This window comes from Cuculus canorus, chromosome 1 (assembly GCF_017976375.1).
Source record: "Cuculus canorus isolate bCucCan1 chromosome 1, bCucCan1.pri, whole genome shotgun sequence".
Taxonomy (NCBI): Eukaryota; Metazoa; Chordata; class Aves; order Cuculiformes; family Cuculidae; genus Cuculus; species Cuculus canorus.
In genome coordinates, this window is record NC_071401.1 from 185,400,667 (window position 1) to 185,417,698 (window position 17,032).

Genomic DNA, 17,032 nt, shown 5'->3' on the forward strand with positions numbered 1-17,032 from the left:
TTCTATACAGTGATCTTTAGTACTGTCAAATACAGAATTTTTAATTACTAATTAACATTATTTCTATAAATTATATGTAGAAAGAAAATTAAACATGTATATTTCAATCTAACAAACTATACAAACATTCATTTGGAGCATTTTCTCAGATGAAGTCTACTGATGACAGTTTCCATATTCTTATGAACAAGAAACTAAAAAGTCAAGTACACCTCAATATTTGTAAAAAAATCTTTATTATTTAATACAATCTTCAACAGGGAAAAAAAAATACAAGTGATTTATATGCAGAGTTTTCAGGCAGGGATCCTCAGACAAGGGATGTGGTGAAATTGAGTGAGTTTACACTGAAGTTTGAAACATATTCTTCACAAAGACTTATTTAGAAAAGACTTATTTAGAAAAAATGTACAGTGTTGGTAACAAAAATTTAAAAATAAAATCCATGTTTTCATACACTCAGTACAAGAAAAGTAAAAAAGATTGCCTTCAACTTCATCCCTAACTTCTGAAATAGTTTGGATGTGGCCCATATCTCATAACTTGTTATAATTGTTTCTCCCTCAATGCATCTAGTCACAGATTCAGGCAAGTTTTCATAAAGCCAGTATTGGTCTTTGGTAAACCGTTTGCTCAGTTCCAAAGATGGTTTATTTTTTTTTATACCTTTTACTGGAAATATCAACAAACCATTTTAAGATTGGTTCTCCTTACACCCCAATCAATAAGGAACATGATTTCCTGGTTTATGACACAAATTCAGTATAATTTTTTAGAACGCCAAAAAAATTATCAGAAGATATTTAGATGAAATTTTAAATGACAAATTGCATAAACTACTAAACAGCCCTGAAAAAGTAAACAAAAAAAAGTCATGTACTATAAAGACAGTAATCTATTTGCAATTGTTTCATCTTGCTTCTGAACTCCCTTAAAAAATAGCTGTTGTAAATACCAAGTAATTTTTGTCTGATGGAAAGCATTTGATTTAACAGGAATTTCTACATTAACAATCATCGGAGAAACATGTCCTGAATTTGTCCTATAGACTTCTGAATGTCAAGTAAAACCACAAAGTATTTTTTCTAGTCCACAAGTATTTTCAAGCCATGATAACACTAGATCAGTTCTTTATCTCTGAATTTAGTCATACAAGCGGATTATGTAAGATAGAAAAGACAGATCTGGGCAGTGTAATCTGACAGTAAATTTAGCCTTTGGAAACAAAGACCCAGCTAATAAGCATGCTAACAACTTTGATATCCTATAGAGCCACCTTAAATTCACTGCAATCTAGCAAATGTCAATATTCATTTCACAATTTTACACTACCATACTTTCATGCCTTGACTTTAATTTTAATGATATTACATATTCACATTCATAAGCCCATCAAATCTACAGGAACTGGTATACACAGCAGTTCCCTCAGCATGATTAACAGGAAGAGTTCTGTCTACGTGTACATTCAGTGCAAAATGAAAGAAATTTTTAAAAATGGACCACCTCTCTGCCAAAATTGCTTACTGAGAACAGCAACGTATGCTTGCACAAAGAAGTCTGAGAGAAAGTTTACTGAAGAGCTCCTTTCCTCATTCGTTGCTGACAGTTTACTTAATACAGAAATGAGCAAAGCATCATTCTGACTGTATGTCTAAGTAAAACTCATCAGTTCAGAGTAACCTCATCACTGTCTTTTTGAGGGACAGATAGACACTAGATTGCTTCCACCAATCTGAGCCAAGTAGCATTCAGTGAAAACCTCCACTTGCACTCAGATCACGATGCCGTATGCCAGGAAAGTAGTACGTGCATCAAAGCATAATTCTCTTTCATATTAGTATATAAAATAAAACTTCACACATATGGGCTGAATTCCTAAGAAAGGAACAAAGATTTTTTTTCATACAGACTCTGATCCCATAGCCCCTTAATACTATATTCTTACTGGATTACTTCCTATTAGCAACACACCACTATACAACATCTTCAGCAACTGTAGTGTCAAAAATTTGGTAATAAACTTGCTGTTTCATCACATCTCTGACATTATAGGACTTGATGAAGCATTCCAGCCATGGCAAGTCATCTACAAACAAAAATCAAATTACTATTTAATACTCATTTTTAACTTCTACAAGAATGGTAGAATATCTAAATGTAAAAAACAGTTAATAGGAAAAAAAAGAATTACTATTTTTGAAATTCCAATATGTATCTTGAAACTTCCAACACCATATGAAATGGTGTTCAGTGACAATATTCCAAGCCTCCCCGCCACCCACTTTGTATGAAAAGTTGTACCACAGTATAGTACTTATAAAGACCTTCCAACAAGAAAAACTCATCCCCATGTGTCTCAATAAGACAATTTCCTTTCTCACAGAAAGAACATCCTTTACACCCTTTAGAATAGGGCCATTTTTTATAAGCATGGTGAAGATTCCAGGTGGAATATATTTTATAAGCATGAAGATTCCAGGGTGGTTGTCATGGTCACTGACAGCCATGTACTTCAAGGGAGTATGCTCTGGAGGTTGGAGCTGCTGCAGAGACATACAGCTACCTTGGATATGTGTGGTTTAAGCAGAGCTAACTTCTGCCACAACAGAAATATTGCACAAAAATTTCTGTGACTGGATTTGGATTAAATTTTTGCTCAATTTCCATGGATATTTCCGGTAGCAAAGGGTGCCCTAAATCAGCACATACAATCAAAAGCAGAATGTCATCCAAAGCATGTGCCATATGTTGAATCCCTGTTCAGTTTTCCCTAACGTGCTACGACATTCAGTGTAAGGGTGTTCTGTTTAACTTCCATATGAATACAAATGACACGTTAGTGCCTGCATACACGTGACTGTATCAAACACCACCGCATTCTATATGAGTATTTACCAAACAATTAGCCTTCTTTCTCAAAGGGGAATTCTACTATTAAAGAAACGTATCAAACCAAATTAATTGGAACTCTCCTTACAGACTCTTGGATTTCTCTGTTCTGTTTTGTCCATGCACAAGTTGAATTCTAAGACTTTGCATTTGCAATAGCACACTGAAAGACGCTTTCCCTTCCCATCCCCCCTTTAAAATAATGGTAAGCTGACCTAATTTTCTCCCCGGAGGACAGAGCGTGTTCATGGTCATCTGCATCTTTTGCTGAAGAAAATTATTAGTTAAGATTTCAGAGGCTGGAATTTGGAAAAACTTTTCCTGGAAAAGAACAGAAAAGTATGAGGTGTTTGAAGAGGGGTAAGAAATCATTAGCCAAACCACTGACTGCATAGTCTTTTATCATCTAAGAAACTTAAAATTATCCAGATAGGTAACACAACAGAGGAACTGTATTATTTCTACAACTGTTCAGACACAGAAAAAATCCAAACTGTCTGAAAAAATTCATAGTCTGAATTTCAGTACACCTGAGTATTTCAGGGACTACAGCCATCCAGAAAGCACACATATAGGTCTGTATAGATAAATGGCACGTGTTCCTCATAAACCTCCATAACCAGACAATGTTATGGCTGGAAAGGATGGTCAGTTCTCTTCAACAGTCCCTCACTGCAGTGAGCAGACCACTCTGAGAGGAACTAAGTCACTTGAAAACAAGGGGATACTGCAACCTGGCTTTAGCTGAGTTCAATTTTTGAGTTTTAGAAACTATGGAGAAAGGCTTTTACTGTGGGGTACATTTCTGAATGAAGGAGTAAAATAAAGAACAGAAAGATTATGAAAATGTTAAATAAACCTTTTCTGTGTATTTTTAAACCATATACAGTAAGCATGACTGACAAAACTCCATTTTGTTCTTTCCAAGTTTGTTACCTGATTTTTCGTATCTCTAAAGGGTCATCATCTTATGCCTTAGAAGCTATGGATTTTGATGGCAATTTCTCCTTTTTGTTAAAAGACACAAATACAGAACAATCTGCCTTTGTAATTTTTTATGAAACATTTAGTGGAAGTGATTAGCACATAATCCAGCAGCAAAATTGACACAAACTACTTTTTCCTCTCACTTTTCCAATTCTTCTTTGACTGTAAAACTTTTCCATTCTTTCCTTCAATGACTTTTCCTATAAAGAGGAGAGGAGAGGAAAGAAAAGAACTGAGAGTGTTCCTACAGAAATGGGACTGGAAGCTAGTGTAAAGCCACACTTGAATGAAGCGTAGCTCCTTCTCAGGTGGTGCTGCTGAAGGACACGGAGTTTAGGCCTGGAAGGTAATGGCTTGTCTTTGAAGTGCCATCAGCAGGAATGCTTGCAGCTGGCACTTCAAAAGAAATTGTGTTTCCTGCAGCTAAGCTGTAGTACTGAGCAGTATCTGGTAAGAATCTGAGGTATCTTGAAGTATAGAGAGTTTTGGAATTGTGTATCAAGAGATGGTTTAAAATCCTTCCCCTCCTTTCTTTTGCAGTTTAGTTTCTTGACATGTGATGGAAAAAGGACAGTAAAAGGAAAAGATGACTAGCTGAAATGGGGATTGCAGTCTTTGAGTTCATTTGTTGCTAGTACACTGTATTTTAAGAAAACAGATTTGTATTTTTTTCCAATATTATTTTTTACTTAGAGTCTTAAAATGCAACAAGGAAGACTTTTCCCTTCAATATCCAATTCAAAGTCATTTAGTATAATGATGGAAAATATGCAGATACATACATATTAAATAGCACTGCTGTGGGGAAAAAAATCCCACTGAATTTTCTGTCTCATTTTTGGACAAAGTTATAACTCTGAAGTGCCACTACACTGACTATTTTCCATTTGGGTAGATAGATTACTCCAAATGTGTATTCTGAGATCATGATATTCCCAGCTATGAATTGTTGGAATAAGAAAATACACAAATGCATTTACAGAAGGAGAAAAGGTACAATACAATACTAATCTATTTTAAATTACAATTCTCTTCTTTACCATGTTCTCACTTTTTTATTATTTTCCCATTTCAAAATGATTGACACACTATCTCAAAGTCTAGGGTAGTAATTAAAACAGGTGTATGCATGTGTGTGTAAACAACAAACTAACAAACAAACCCAAAAGGTAAAATAAAAGGAAAAAACCCACAAAAGGAAAAAAAACCCACAAAGTATATGGCAACAGATATTTCAACTGCAAACAAAAATACATTTTAAAAAATGGAAGGCCTCTTCTACCTCATGGTCACATGAAAAAAATATAAAGAATTACTGAATGGATAGATTCTACTGAATGTTAAAAAAACGAGGTAATGAGATTTTGGACTAATCCAGAAGTTACCTGCATAAATCCTAAAACACTCCCATCATTCATCCAGCATTCAGGTTGTATAATGCAACATTGCAAATAAAAGAGAAATTCAGCCATGGAAATTCCAAATAATGTATCTACAAGATTCAGTTTTGTCTTCATGCTTTGATATTTTATACTGTGATATTACTGAAACTACTAAAAATGACATTCTGTGCATATCCACTGATGGACAGTATTAATACTGTTACAGTACATGTAACTGTCCCAGCAATATACTGCAGGTAACACAAAATGAATCCTTATGTACATACATACGCAATATTAAAAGCAAATAAATAATCTGTAGAGTATACCTTTATTTAGACTTACTTACATAATCAAAAAGGTATGCATTTAGTGTTCCTGTTCCATCAACCAGTGTAAATTTCATAACGAAAACATACTGGAGTGGCTCAATACCTAAAACTGAAGGGGGGAAAAAAAAAGTTTTTTTAGAGTGAACACGGAAGAGAAACTGTATGAACTCAAACTGACAATATCCCTCCTTCAACAGTAACTTATTTCGAATACTGTCATTAAAAGTATAAACTGGCAGGCCAAATAGTTCATATTTCAGAATAGTTCATATTTCAGAAGTGCTTTGCATTTTGTCTAGAAACACTTTAACAGATGAGTAAATACAAATGCAAAAAGATTTTTAAGTACTTATTCTCATCCCAGTAAAAGAAATGCTAATATTTGCTTAGATCTTAGATCCTACCTTGGTGAGATCTCCTACCCATGTTCTTTTATCCATGAAAGATTAAGGGAGACTTGCATTTAATTCAGTGAGAATAAGAGAGCATTTCACCTGAAAATATATCTTCTGAGGAAAACAATTTATTTCATATGATGTAGTAAAAGCTACGAGGCAAAGTCTTATTAAGAAAAACTTCGCTGGCCGTTCTGAACATATTCCAGCAAAGTAAATGCCCGTAGCCATTCTCAAGCTGGCAGCAGTAACTGTTATTTGCAAACATAAAATATCTTAAACATACAAAGTTACTGCAACTCTGCATCAGACTTTTGTGGGTACATTTACTTAGATTGTCTAGTCATTTTATGTTCAACTGATCCAATATACTTGCAGGTTATCATTTAGTCTGAAAATACAGACGATACAAGGATAATATACATAAAACACTTGAAATTTCAGAAAGGATTTAAGGAATATTGTAATCAGTTTGAGGATTAAATGCCAACTGCAGGTGCTGTAACACTGTCAGTTATATATTACTTCTCATTTATTTACTAGAACTCAATTACAACAACTTATTTAAGAGAACCACTATATTGTTCAAATATTTTTTTTTCCTTTATAAAGTCTTTACCGAGCTTCAGCACTGCTAGATATTCCAACTTCATGTCTCGGAATGCAAACTGGCAAACATGAAAATATTCCATTTCCCTAATATGTTGTGAAATTTTAAGCTTGATTTTACCTCTATTATTTGGACATGTTGACTACATGCCAACAAGGAACACACAAAGCATGGAATGTGCATGCATGTTAAAGTTCCTTTCATTTTAATATTATTTCTTGCAGACTCTATAAAATATGCTTAGCATTGATAAAGCCTATAGAAAATAAAAATCTAATTGGTACTAGTCATTAAATAAGACTCCATATAGTTCAGGTCAGAAAAACTGTGTCTTCAAATGGAAAAGCAAGACTCACTTCTAGGACTGCAAGCATGTATACAGTTTAATAAATGACATTTGGAACCAAAATTTCTTCATATCTGTACTATAACAGGTGCAACTATCAACACCTAAGGTAAAAGAAACTATTCAGCATATAAAATCCTTTAATTCATATTGAAATGATTTCAAAAGTACATAAGTTATTTCAGCTGGAAGGAGGTGAATGGATTTTACAGCTTTATACTCATATGCATAACAACAAATTACAGGCTCCCTGTAAAAAAATGCAACCAGAAACCAAAATATTTCATATACACACTTGAGAATCAAGGCACAAAATTATTTCAGGGCAACATCATGTTAACTGACCTCTTGCTATTTCAGTTGGTTCCCATGATGGTTGTTGTTCTGCTGCAATGGAACTGAGACACTCAATAGGCTTTGGAGTTGAACACCGCATGCACCTAGCATTTAAAACAAGATACTGAGACTAACCAAACAGTGGTTTATTTACACTAGAAGTTTTCTGCAAAGAAGAACAAAAAAAAAAATCTGGTTCCCTTAATCAGTTGGAGTGCAAAACTACTTCTGTTGCTGTTTAAAATAACTGTTTTACCAGACACACAAGCTTTAAACCACATCAAACCCCTTAATGATGCTTTTGATTATCCCTGAGAAGAAAAAAATCATTTTAGTCTGGAAAAGACCATCTCAGTGAATAGAAAGGAGAAAAACTGTACATCAAGGCTGAGAGAGTTGGAGCTGTTCAGCCTAGAGGACAGAAGGCTCTGGGGAGACCTTATTGTGACCTTTCAATATACAAAAGAGGGCTTATCGGAAAGACTACGGGAGATTTTTTAATAAAGCCTATATTGACAAAACAAGAGGCAATAGTTTTAAATTGAAAGAGGGTAAGTCCAGATTGTACAGGAGGAAGAAATTCTTTGCAATAAGTGTGGCGAGACACTGGAACAGGTTGCCCAGGGAAGGTATGGACGCCCCATCAATGGAATTGTTCAAGGTCAGGTTGGATGGGGCTTTGAGCAACCCAATCTAGTGAAATATGACCCTGCCCATGGCAGGTCGTTGGACTAGATGATCTTTAGAGGTCCCTTTCAGCCCAAACCATTCCATGATTCTAAGATGATGATGTTACTAAATGTATATTCATGCATCACTACTTTGTTGTTTAACAACACAAGTAACATCTCATTTTGTAAAAGCAGGAATGAATCTGAACTTCTTGCATGCTCTAAAAACACTACAGGGGTAAAGGAGAAGTTTTGCTTTGCTAATTTAAAAAAAAAACAAACTATGAGTTATTAAAATGATTTATTTTATTAGTGGTGTATTTACACCAGTAATAATAAATTTTATACACAACACAGAATCACAGAATCATCAGGATGGAAAAGACCTCTTGGATCATTGAGTCCAACCATTCCTATCTGCCACTAAATACTAAGCAGATGCTGCAAGTGGACAAAACTACCGAAGAACTGTTTTCAAAGTTGTTTCCTTTTGCCTCAAGAAACAAAATTATAGAACATCTGTTTTTTCCAGATTCTGCCTCTGTGCTAGTATATTACAGTTACAACTTAATAGACATTTATTATCTTCTAGAATTACATGCAAAACATGTCATAGAAATCAATAGCACTAGTTCTGCTTAAGTGATAAAAGAACAAACTTAGTGCAGTTATTTTTTTCCTTAAAAAACCCACCCAAATTCCAGCAAAGCAACTTAACTGTGAATTTTGTTTTTTATATGCAAATGTGTGTGGTTTTTATATATATATATGAATATACATGCACATGCACACGCATACAGATATTTATACAGATATTCAAGCTCATTCCTACACCAAAAATAATTTTGGTTTTCAGTTTGCTATATTGAATCGCCTTTAGACCTTATGCTACCGATACAAAAAGCACATGGAACAAAGTCTGAAATAATCTGAAATGTCAATATCCTTGTGAGGTTCCTTCCTAAATATCCTACAAACAATCATGGAATATCTTATAAAGCGTTGGCTTACAAAATACAGCCATTTAAACATACAACTATGTCTGAAGGAGAGTTGTGTGTAGCTGGGGAAATATATTGGTTATGAAAGTGCAAGGGGAAATACTTTGTTCTGGTGAAGATCCACTCCCAGTAGCAATACTCATATATTGAATTTATTTAAAAAAGCTGTGGACAGCCATATCTGGAAAAGCCAAAACAATATATGACAAGGAGAAATAACTATGTGTACTCATTTTATCAGGCCTTAAAGGAAGCTTTAAGGTTTACGTGAAACACACAATATTTCTGCATAGAAATTTTCCTGCTGCCTACAGGACTGAGGTAGTAGTGTACTCTGTAGGATACTGCCTTAACCATACACCATAGGCAAGACTGAACCCTGGGTGCTGTCTAATTAATGGTATTAGATTTATAGAGCAACTCAATGCCCAGCTCCTGCTGAGTCCTTTCATATAAGGTAACAGTATGATACTTCATCCCAGATCTTGGAACTGCATTTTGAATCAAAAGGATCTTTGGGTAAGTTATCCCTTGAGCACTGTGGTTTGAATTACTAATGATCTCTAAGTCTCACTGCAATTCCTAAAATGTCAACAAATACTTTTAACCGACCCGTAGTATTTTATGTTCCCTTGTAAAAGAAAAGGAGCTGAAAGATCTAATAATTCAAGATCATCTTCTGTGGATCTTACGGGAATAACACATTTAAATCTTTTCGTAAGCTTCCAGATTTCCTTTAGTGTTCCACCTATTAAAAAAAAAAGAAAAGTATGTATTTTAAACTGTAATCAAGAATAAATTGAATAACTTTCATTTCTTGGCTGATCAGATGTTAGGTTCAGGACCTTCAATGAAAATAAAGACTCGCTATGGAAAAAGGAAGAGATGGTTGATAACCTTCTATTCTTAATCAACAACAGACTCAATAAAGAATCAAAGATGGACATTTATCAGAGCAGATGCCTTAGTATCTTCCTCGCAGTTATCACTGTAACCATGATGTTGTATTTAGTTAGCATCACTTTAATTTCTACTATGATTTTAATAACAATTTTCTTGAAAAAAAGATAAGCTGACTTTTTGCAATTGCTAAGTAACTTTTTTTAGCTTTTAAGTGCAAAAATAAGTTAATTTCTAATTAGGAGTTTACGAAAAAGTAGCTATTTAACCACGTAGTAATTGACATGAGGTGGGAAATGAGGAATGACAAAACTTGATGAGAATTTGAGCACTATTATAATTGAGGCCATAAGAGGAACACAGAAATTTAAGATATTACAGTTGAAACCCTGAGACATACCAATTCCAATGACAGGAAAAAGTTCTTTAAAATTTATTACAAATCATGAGTTAAGCTGTCTTTGTTTCGTGCAGAACTGATTACCGACTCTTTCTGACATTTCACAAATTCAGTGGGTATGTGGTAAATTTATTCATGTAACACACAGAGAACAGCTCTTTGGAAATATTTCAACAAATACGTATGATTTAATCAGCTCTTGAACAACAATAAAAAAGTGAGAAAATTATTTTACAACTCCATTGTGCACACTAAGTAAGATATTTCAAAAACTTTGTAACAAGTAATATTTGCAAATATTTGTTAGTTGTATTGCAGATGTAACTAAAGAAAATAAAATCAATAAAATTGCATTATTACTGGTGACGTAAAATTGTACACCATGAAACCTCCTCAATCAACTTATAGGAAAAAAATAATTAAAGAAAACAGACGAACAGATAGTTGAAATGAATCCCAAAAGGTCAGAAAACAGAAGTCCTCCAAATACAGTGATGCACATAAAGCCTCTTGTGTACTTTTGAACTCTCATTCAAGGAATGAACGTACAAAATTCAGGGTAATTTTATTTGGCATTGCCAAAAGGTCTCCAGAATTTCAATTTCACTGTAATACTAAATTACATCAAGCAAATGTAATCTTCTAAGAGACTGGTATAAACCACAGAGAAATAGCAGCAGTTGACAACTGTATGAATCACAGCCATTTCATGTACAAATGAGAATAACAGAAGAGCATTAATCTACTTGTGAACCATAACATTTCACTCTTCCGTTCAGCTAATCTGTAGTCCATAGTTATGGACTTCCCTCAATCCGGTGCCACATAAAATTCTCTCCATTATCCAACTACTCCCTCAATTCCATCCCAATAGCTGCCAAGCACTCAAAAAGATGTCCTCACTTCAGCATAACGATTATGGGGAAGAATACCATATTGCAGAAGAGCAAATTGCTTGTGTTTAACAAATGAGTAGAATCTAGACCACCTCTTTCTAATGAACATCATAATGTGCTTGGCCTTTGAGACTCGTCTGTATCTGCAGAAGTGCTGGGAAAATTCCTATGCATACGTCAAGATCTCCATCTCCAAAAACTTAAAGACAGCAAATGTAGATTTGGCAAGGTTCACGATCAATGTTTTGGGAAAAAAAGTGCTAAAACACTGATTATACCTTTTCCTTTCACTCTAACATGAAGCACATCTCTATATGCACATACTTGGCTGCTGGAATTTTAACAGCTGAAAAAGGTTTACCAATTTATATCGTTAAGTTATTTTAGAAAAATAAAGTAGAAACAGATTATTTTTTCTTTTGTTTTTACAAAGATAAGGTTAAATTGAAAAAAAAATCAGTTTGGAATATGTCAGAAACAAAGCAGCTATCAGAACCAGCTGAATATAAAACAAAGCAGAAAACAGAGGGGATTTCGTCATTGCCCTACACAAAGGACCACCTGACTTATATTTGTTTATTCATACCACTACTTGAGCACAACTGAAGACTTTGTTTGAACTCAGAATGATACCATATGCAATTATTTACTACTCTTATCCTCCTTGCAGCATTCCTCATTAGTGTTCTTGCTGAACTGCTTTGTTTAAAGTTCAGCGGCTACTTCTCTTCCCTGAGAAAATCTGATGAAACCCAAACAAAAACTCTCACAGTGAGAAAAGCTTTACTAATCTGAAACAACACTGACATCCAGAGGCAGACAAAGTTAATTGTAGGCTTTTCCACATCAAGACTAAAAATAGGGTTTTTTAGCAGACTTGGCAGGTTTTCAAATCAGAACTGAAAAATCAGTAAACATAGCTAGAAAAAATCCCACCTGTTCAGATGTTAATTTTAGCAGCATCAACAATAAACTCACTAGTATAGTCTTAAAATAGACAAAAGCACCTTACAAGACCTTCACAGATTACTTTTTCCTGTTTACACATCAGTAACTCAAAAGTTCTAGCTGAGTTTTTCTTTTCTTTGAAGATTCACTTATGATCATCACTACTTACACTGAATACAATTTCAATGTATCTTAACTTTGTAGATTCTGAGAGTGGACACTGTGCATAAAAGGTTCATACTTGCAGTTTACCTTACCTTCTATCATAATCAAAGTATCTTCAGGCTGTTGAACCATTTCATCATGCTTTACAAAATGGATAGTTATTTTCCTTTGTTTCTGGTCCTCTGTAGTCCACATTACAGAATCATACCAGGATGTATTGTGTAATTCCAGGTTTGGGGCAGTAACTGCAGAGCCTTGTAAAATTAAGTCAAAGTCATCTCCTCCTGGAACTTCCCACCTAAAACCATTCCCAAAATGAGTGAGTAGATTTCAACAGCTTCTCCCTAAGCATTCTAGCAACAAGGAAAGCAGCACTCCAAATAAATATTAAAATATAGCCATGAGAGTTGAAGTACGTACAAGAAAAAGAACTTTGTCACATCAATTTAAACATTTAGAGTCCTATAGCAAATTATGACAAGATAATTAATTTCCATGGCAATAAATACATTAAATAATCTAATCTTACCTAGAAGCAGATGCAGCCTAGTGGCTTCACCTACACATAGGCAAATCCATGGAAAAACAAATATAACAGCTTTATATGATTTCAGTTTGGCCTTAAAAAGGCCCCACAACTGCATAGCACTGAAGTACAGTGAAAAGACCATGTACGCTCATATAATTTCACGTTTTATGTACGAGACTATTTTACTTTGCATATTTTGCAGTGGGGGGTCAAAGAAAAAATGGCCAGAGGAGAGTAAGTTCACACGTACTGTAAAGGGAAAATCTGCAACTCTGCACCACATATTTTCTTTCCTGTCCTGCTAGAGTGCACCACTCATGGATTTCCAGTTGCCACCACAGAGTAGTAATGCAGGCCATGCAAATGTCACTAATATTACACACAGCAGGCAAAAAGCCAGTGGCTGGCACACAAATGAAAAATCCATTAGAATGTTTTCTCCTAAGCAAGGCAGACCTACTGGCTTCATGGACAATATGAACTATAACAAATAGGACAACGAAAAAACAGCAAAAGCTTCAGCTAATTCATAAAACACCGAAAGAGGGTATGTACCAATCTCCAGACAAGTTAAATTAAAAAATACCACCAACTCCTGCAGATCATTCTGATGATTTCACTTTCAAACGCAAGAGCAGCTGCTTCTACCAGTGAACAGAACAACTCCTGCCTATGAAACCAAAGTTTGATATTCTTCTACTATGACTGTAGAACTGTAAACACAAGAGGTCTTCCTGAACCTGAAATTTTCATTTCATGAATACAGTGCTCTTCACAAGAACTCTTCCCACCTCTGCTCCTGGATTGCTATTTTAAATGCAAACACAACGGACCTAACATAACAGGTCATCTCTCCAGATTAAACCCATTACACTCTTCCAGCCTCTACAGCCTGCCTGCAGATTTCCTGCAGAGGCCATTTTAAACAAACCTCTTTCATTTGTAGATGAATATACATCGGAAATGGTGTACAATTATTTCACTGAGCATTATTTGACACAATAAGAAACTGTTATTTCCCTTTTAGTGCCATGATAAAACTATCGGTGAACTGACTTGGGTCAGGAAAAAGACAAAAATACCAAGGTGAATGGTGTTTGCCTGATATTTTTGGATCCAGAAAAGACGCTTTCTCTGGCAGATACACTTCTGTGTCAAAAGTATTTCACTCATTCACTTGGAGACGATCACACCTGTTTGCATATCTTATTTTAAAACTGCAAAGCAGAAACAGATACTTAAATACAATTTCGGTATGTGAAAAACTGCACCGTTAAATTTGAAAATAATAATAAAAATATTGTTCTGAAAGCACTCAAAGGATTCTGTAAATGGAACTCATCTGATGATTTCAAGTTTTCCTACCCACAGTTTCAAATCTTTGCTCAAAATGAAACATATTTAGATTCAGCCTATTCTACACAAAATGAGGATGAAAATACATTGAAAATCTAGGCATTCCAAAACACATAGCACAATTCCTAACTGCTTTTATTGTGAAATACTTACAAAGAGTTGCATTTAGAACAATGAAGTTTAATACACTGATAGAGCTTCTGGGGTTCATAGGTTCTCAGTTTTGCTCTAATGCGATACTGTTGAGGAGCCCTGCTGTTCAGAATGGTTTTAAGTTCTGTGTCTTTCAAATCCTGATGATCTGTTAATACTGCAAAATAACAGAAAAAAAATGCCATGTATACGTATTAAACACCATAATATTTGGAATATCACAGGTATGCATTTACTCTTCATTCCCACCTTTTCTTCTATTACTAGCTGCAGCCTCAGTTTTACCAATACAACACTTTACTACGGTATTTAAGAGAAACCACAACAAGCTGTGGAAGCATGGTGTAATTCAGGGTACAGAAATTCAACATGGAGAAAAAAACAAATGAAAGGAGAATATATAAATATGCTTTATTTGTTTAAAAATGGAATAAACCCAAAATAGCATTCATAAACTTATATTCTTAGAAGAGTTCTTCCTACAGTAAGTAAAAGACATTATTTCAGCCTTTGAACTTATTTCTCAAAAATATTTTTATTCTTTAGTAAAAATAAAAGTCACCTTGAGGTCAAAATGTTTCCTACCTGTAACAGATAACTCCTGACATCTCTGTAAGTGTGATTCAAGATCTGAAATCAAGAAGAATTTCCTAATTATTTTCATTCCTTCTTTTCTTCTTTATCATGTGGACACAGAAAAAACAATAGAACGATAGACAGGCAGATAGATACGTACACAAACCAAAAATCTGAACAAATGAAAATGGAAATCCTAATAATGTATGAAAACAATATAGCAAAATGAAAAAGCAAAGAAAGCAGGAGACAAACACTAGATATCACGAGTTAATATATCTGAGGAGAAACCACTGTATATAAGCTCATCTAAATGAGCACTTTTCAAATGTATACTATGAATGCTGCTGTTGACAAACTGTATTCATCCTCCCGCAATCTTTCTTGTCAAGAGCACAAATTCATTATTCTAAAACCATTTTGGATTGCCTGCTCACTGCTCTGAACAATCTGTACTACACATACACTGTGCAGTAAATACATGCAATATTCTTTCTAAATTTGCACTGTTATAGTCTAGACATGAGATGTTTATTCGTTCTTAAATTTGTACCCTTTTAGAAATATCCTACGATAGTAGGCTAATAATTGCTAAGTAACATAGTATTTTAAAAGCGAGGAGCAAAGAAGACAAGTATTTCCAACCAGCTTTAGTTCAACTCACTTTTAGTTGTTCTGGGCTAAAAATACCATTCAAAGAATAATATAGGATCTGTAGAACTGTCTCTTAAGTTACTGCTTCTCCTTGGCACTGCACCTTGCAACTGGGCCACCGACACAACTTTCCATCCAAAGGCTTCAGAATCGCTCCTCAGCAAGCAGCAGTTTAGTAGTGTTTTCAGTGTCTGTCTCTGAGGAATCCCCCTTTAGATAGAGGGAGTTACATCGCTCTGCTTTATGATCTAATATAATATGATTAAGAACACCATCTGTGTTTAATAATTTATTCACTCCCCTGTGTGAAAGTATTTTTCCATGTATATGGAAGGCTTCTGCTGCAAGACAGAAGGACAAGGTAATGCCAGTTTCCAGTCTAATAATCTGAAAGAATTCTCTAAGGCTTGGTATGTGATAACATTAGACACTCGTAGATGCAGTAACTGTGACCTTATATCGACTGTATATGTTAGAAAAAAGAACAAATCAGGTTTCAATTGCTCTTACCTGTGCTGTCTAATTCCAGTGAAGACATGCTTTCCATATTCTGACTGTCTGCCAGATCCACAGATCCTAAGAATCTAAAAATGAATGACTAATATTTTACAACTTAGAGAAGTCTTTTTATATATATATATATATATATGCATTTACACACACATACATATGGGAGTACAGATACACTTATATGAAACCTACTGTATATCAATACACAGGTATGATGTTTAGACAAATTTTCCAGCAGAGACATAAAACTCAATTAAGCCAGAAGCTGCAGGAGTGTATATTAATGATGCTGATGAGACTCCTTTCCAAATCACTTCTTGAACTTTTATAATATAGTGACAAAAGAAATCCATACTACTGGAAAAAGAATTCCCAAAAAATGAATGTGGATTTTGTCTACTTTGACTTTTCTAAGGAAAAAAAAAAAAGAGTTCATGACCTTTGGAAGAAGGAGCAAAAAGGAATACAAAGATGTCATAAGGTTCTGCAGGGAGAAAATTAGATAAGCCAAAGCCCAAACAGAACTTAATCTGGCTACTGCTGTAAAAGACAATAAAAAAAGTTTCTATAAATAAATTAACAACAAAAGGAAGGCTAAGGACCACCTCCATTCTTTATGAGATTTGGGTAAAAACACAGTCACAGAGAATGAGGAAAAGGATGAGGTACTTAATGACTTCATTGTCTCAAGTCTTCAAGTGTAAGACTAGTTGTTCCCTGGGTACTCGCCCCCCTGAGATGGCAGACAGGGACAGGGAGTAGAATGAAGCCCCCATAATCCCGGCAACACCACATAGACACGCACACGGGATCCTCCCAAAGTGTACTGAGGGAACCGGCGGAAGACCTCACAAAGTGATTTTCAATCACCTGTCAATAGACACGGCTAACCAGGAAGGTCCTAGTTGACTGGGGGTTAGCAAGTGTCACATCCATCCATAAAAGGGCTGGCAGGAGGATCGGACAAACTATAGGTCTGTCAATCTGACTCTG

The 17,032-nt window shown here is 34.9% G+C and overlaps 1 protein-coding gene across 3 annotated transcripts in view; it reads right to left on the bottom strand.

Annotated features, from left to right (window-relative positions):
- Window positions 1–254: 254 nt before the first annotated feature.
- The window catches only part of POT1 (protection of telomeres 1), a 69,401-nt gene continuing 52,623 nt past the window's right edge, over window positions 255–17,032 (bottom strand). For 2 of the 3 annotated variants that reach the window (XM_054074567.1, XM_054074572.1), the window contains 9 exons: window positions 16,040–16,113; window positions 14,885–14,929; window positions 14,300–14,456; window positions 12,354–12,559; window positions 9,565–9,700; window positions 7,290–7,384; window positions 5,611–5,702; window positions 3,108–3,213; window positions 255–2,089 (listed from right to left, as the gene is read on the bottom strand). In XM_054074567.1, coding sequence (XP_053930542.1) covers window positions 1,977–2,089; window positions 3,108–3,213; window positions 5,611–5,702; window positions 7,290–7,384; window positions 9,565–9,700; window positions 12,354–12,559; window positions 14,300–14,456; window positions 14,885–14,929; window positions 16,040–16,113 — 1,024 coding nt within the window. In that variant the 3' untranslated portion in view covers window positions 255–1,976. Of the gene's footprint in view, window positions 2,090–3,107; window positions 3,214–5,610; window positions 5,703–7,275; window positions 7,385–9,564; window positions 9,701–12,353; window positions 12,560–14,299; window positions 14,457–14,884; window positions 14,930–16,039; window positions 16,114–17,032 lie in introns of those variants that run through there. The other variant, XM_054074581.1, reaches the window with a different exon arrangement.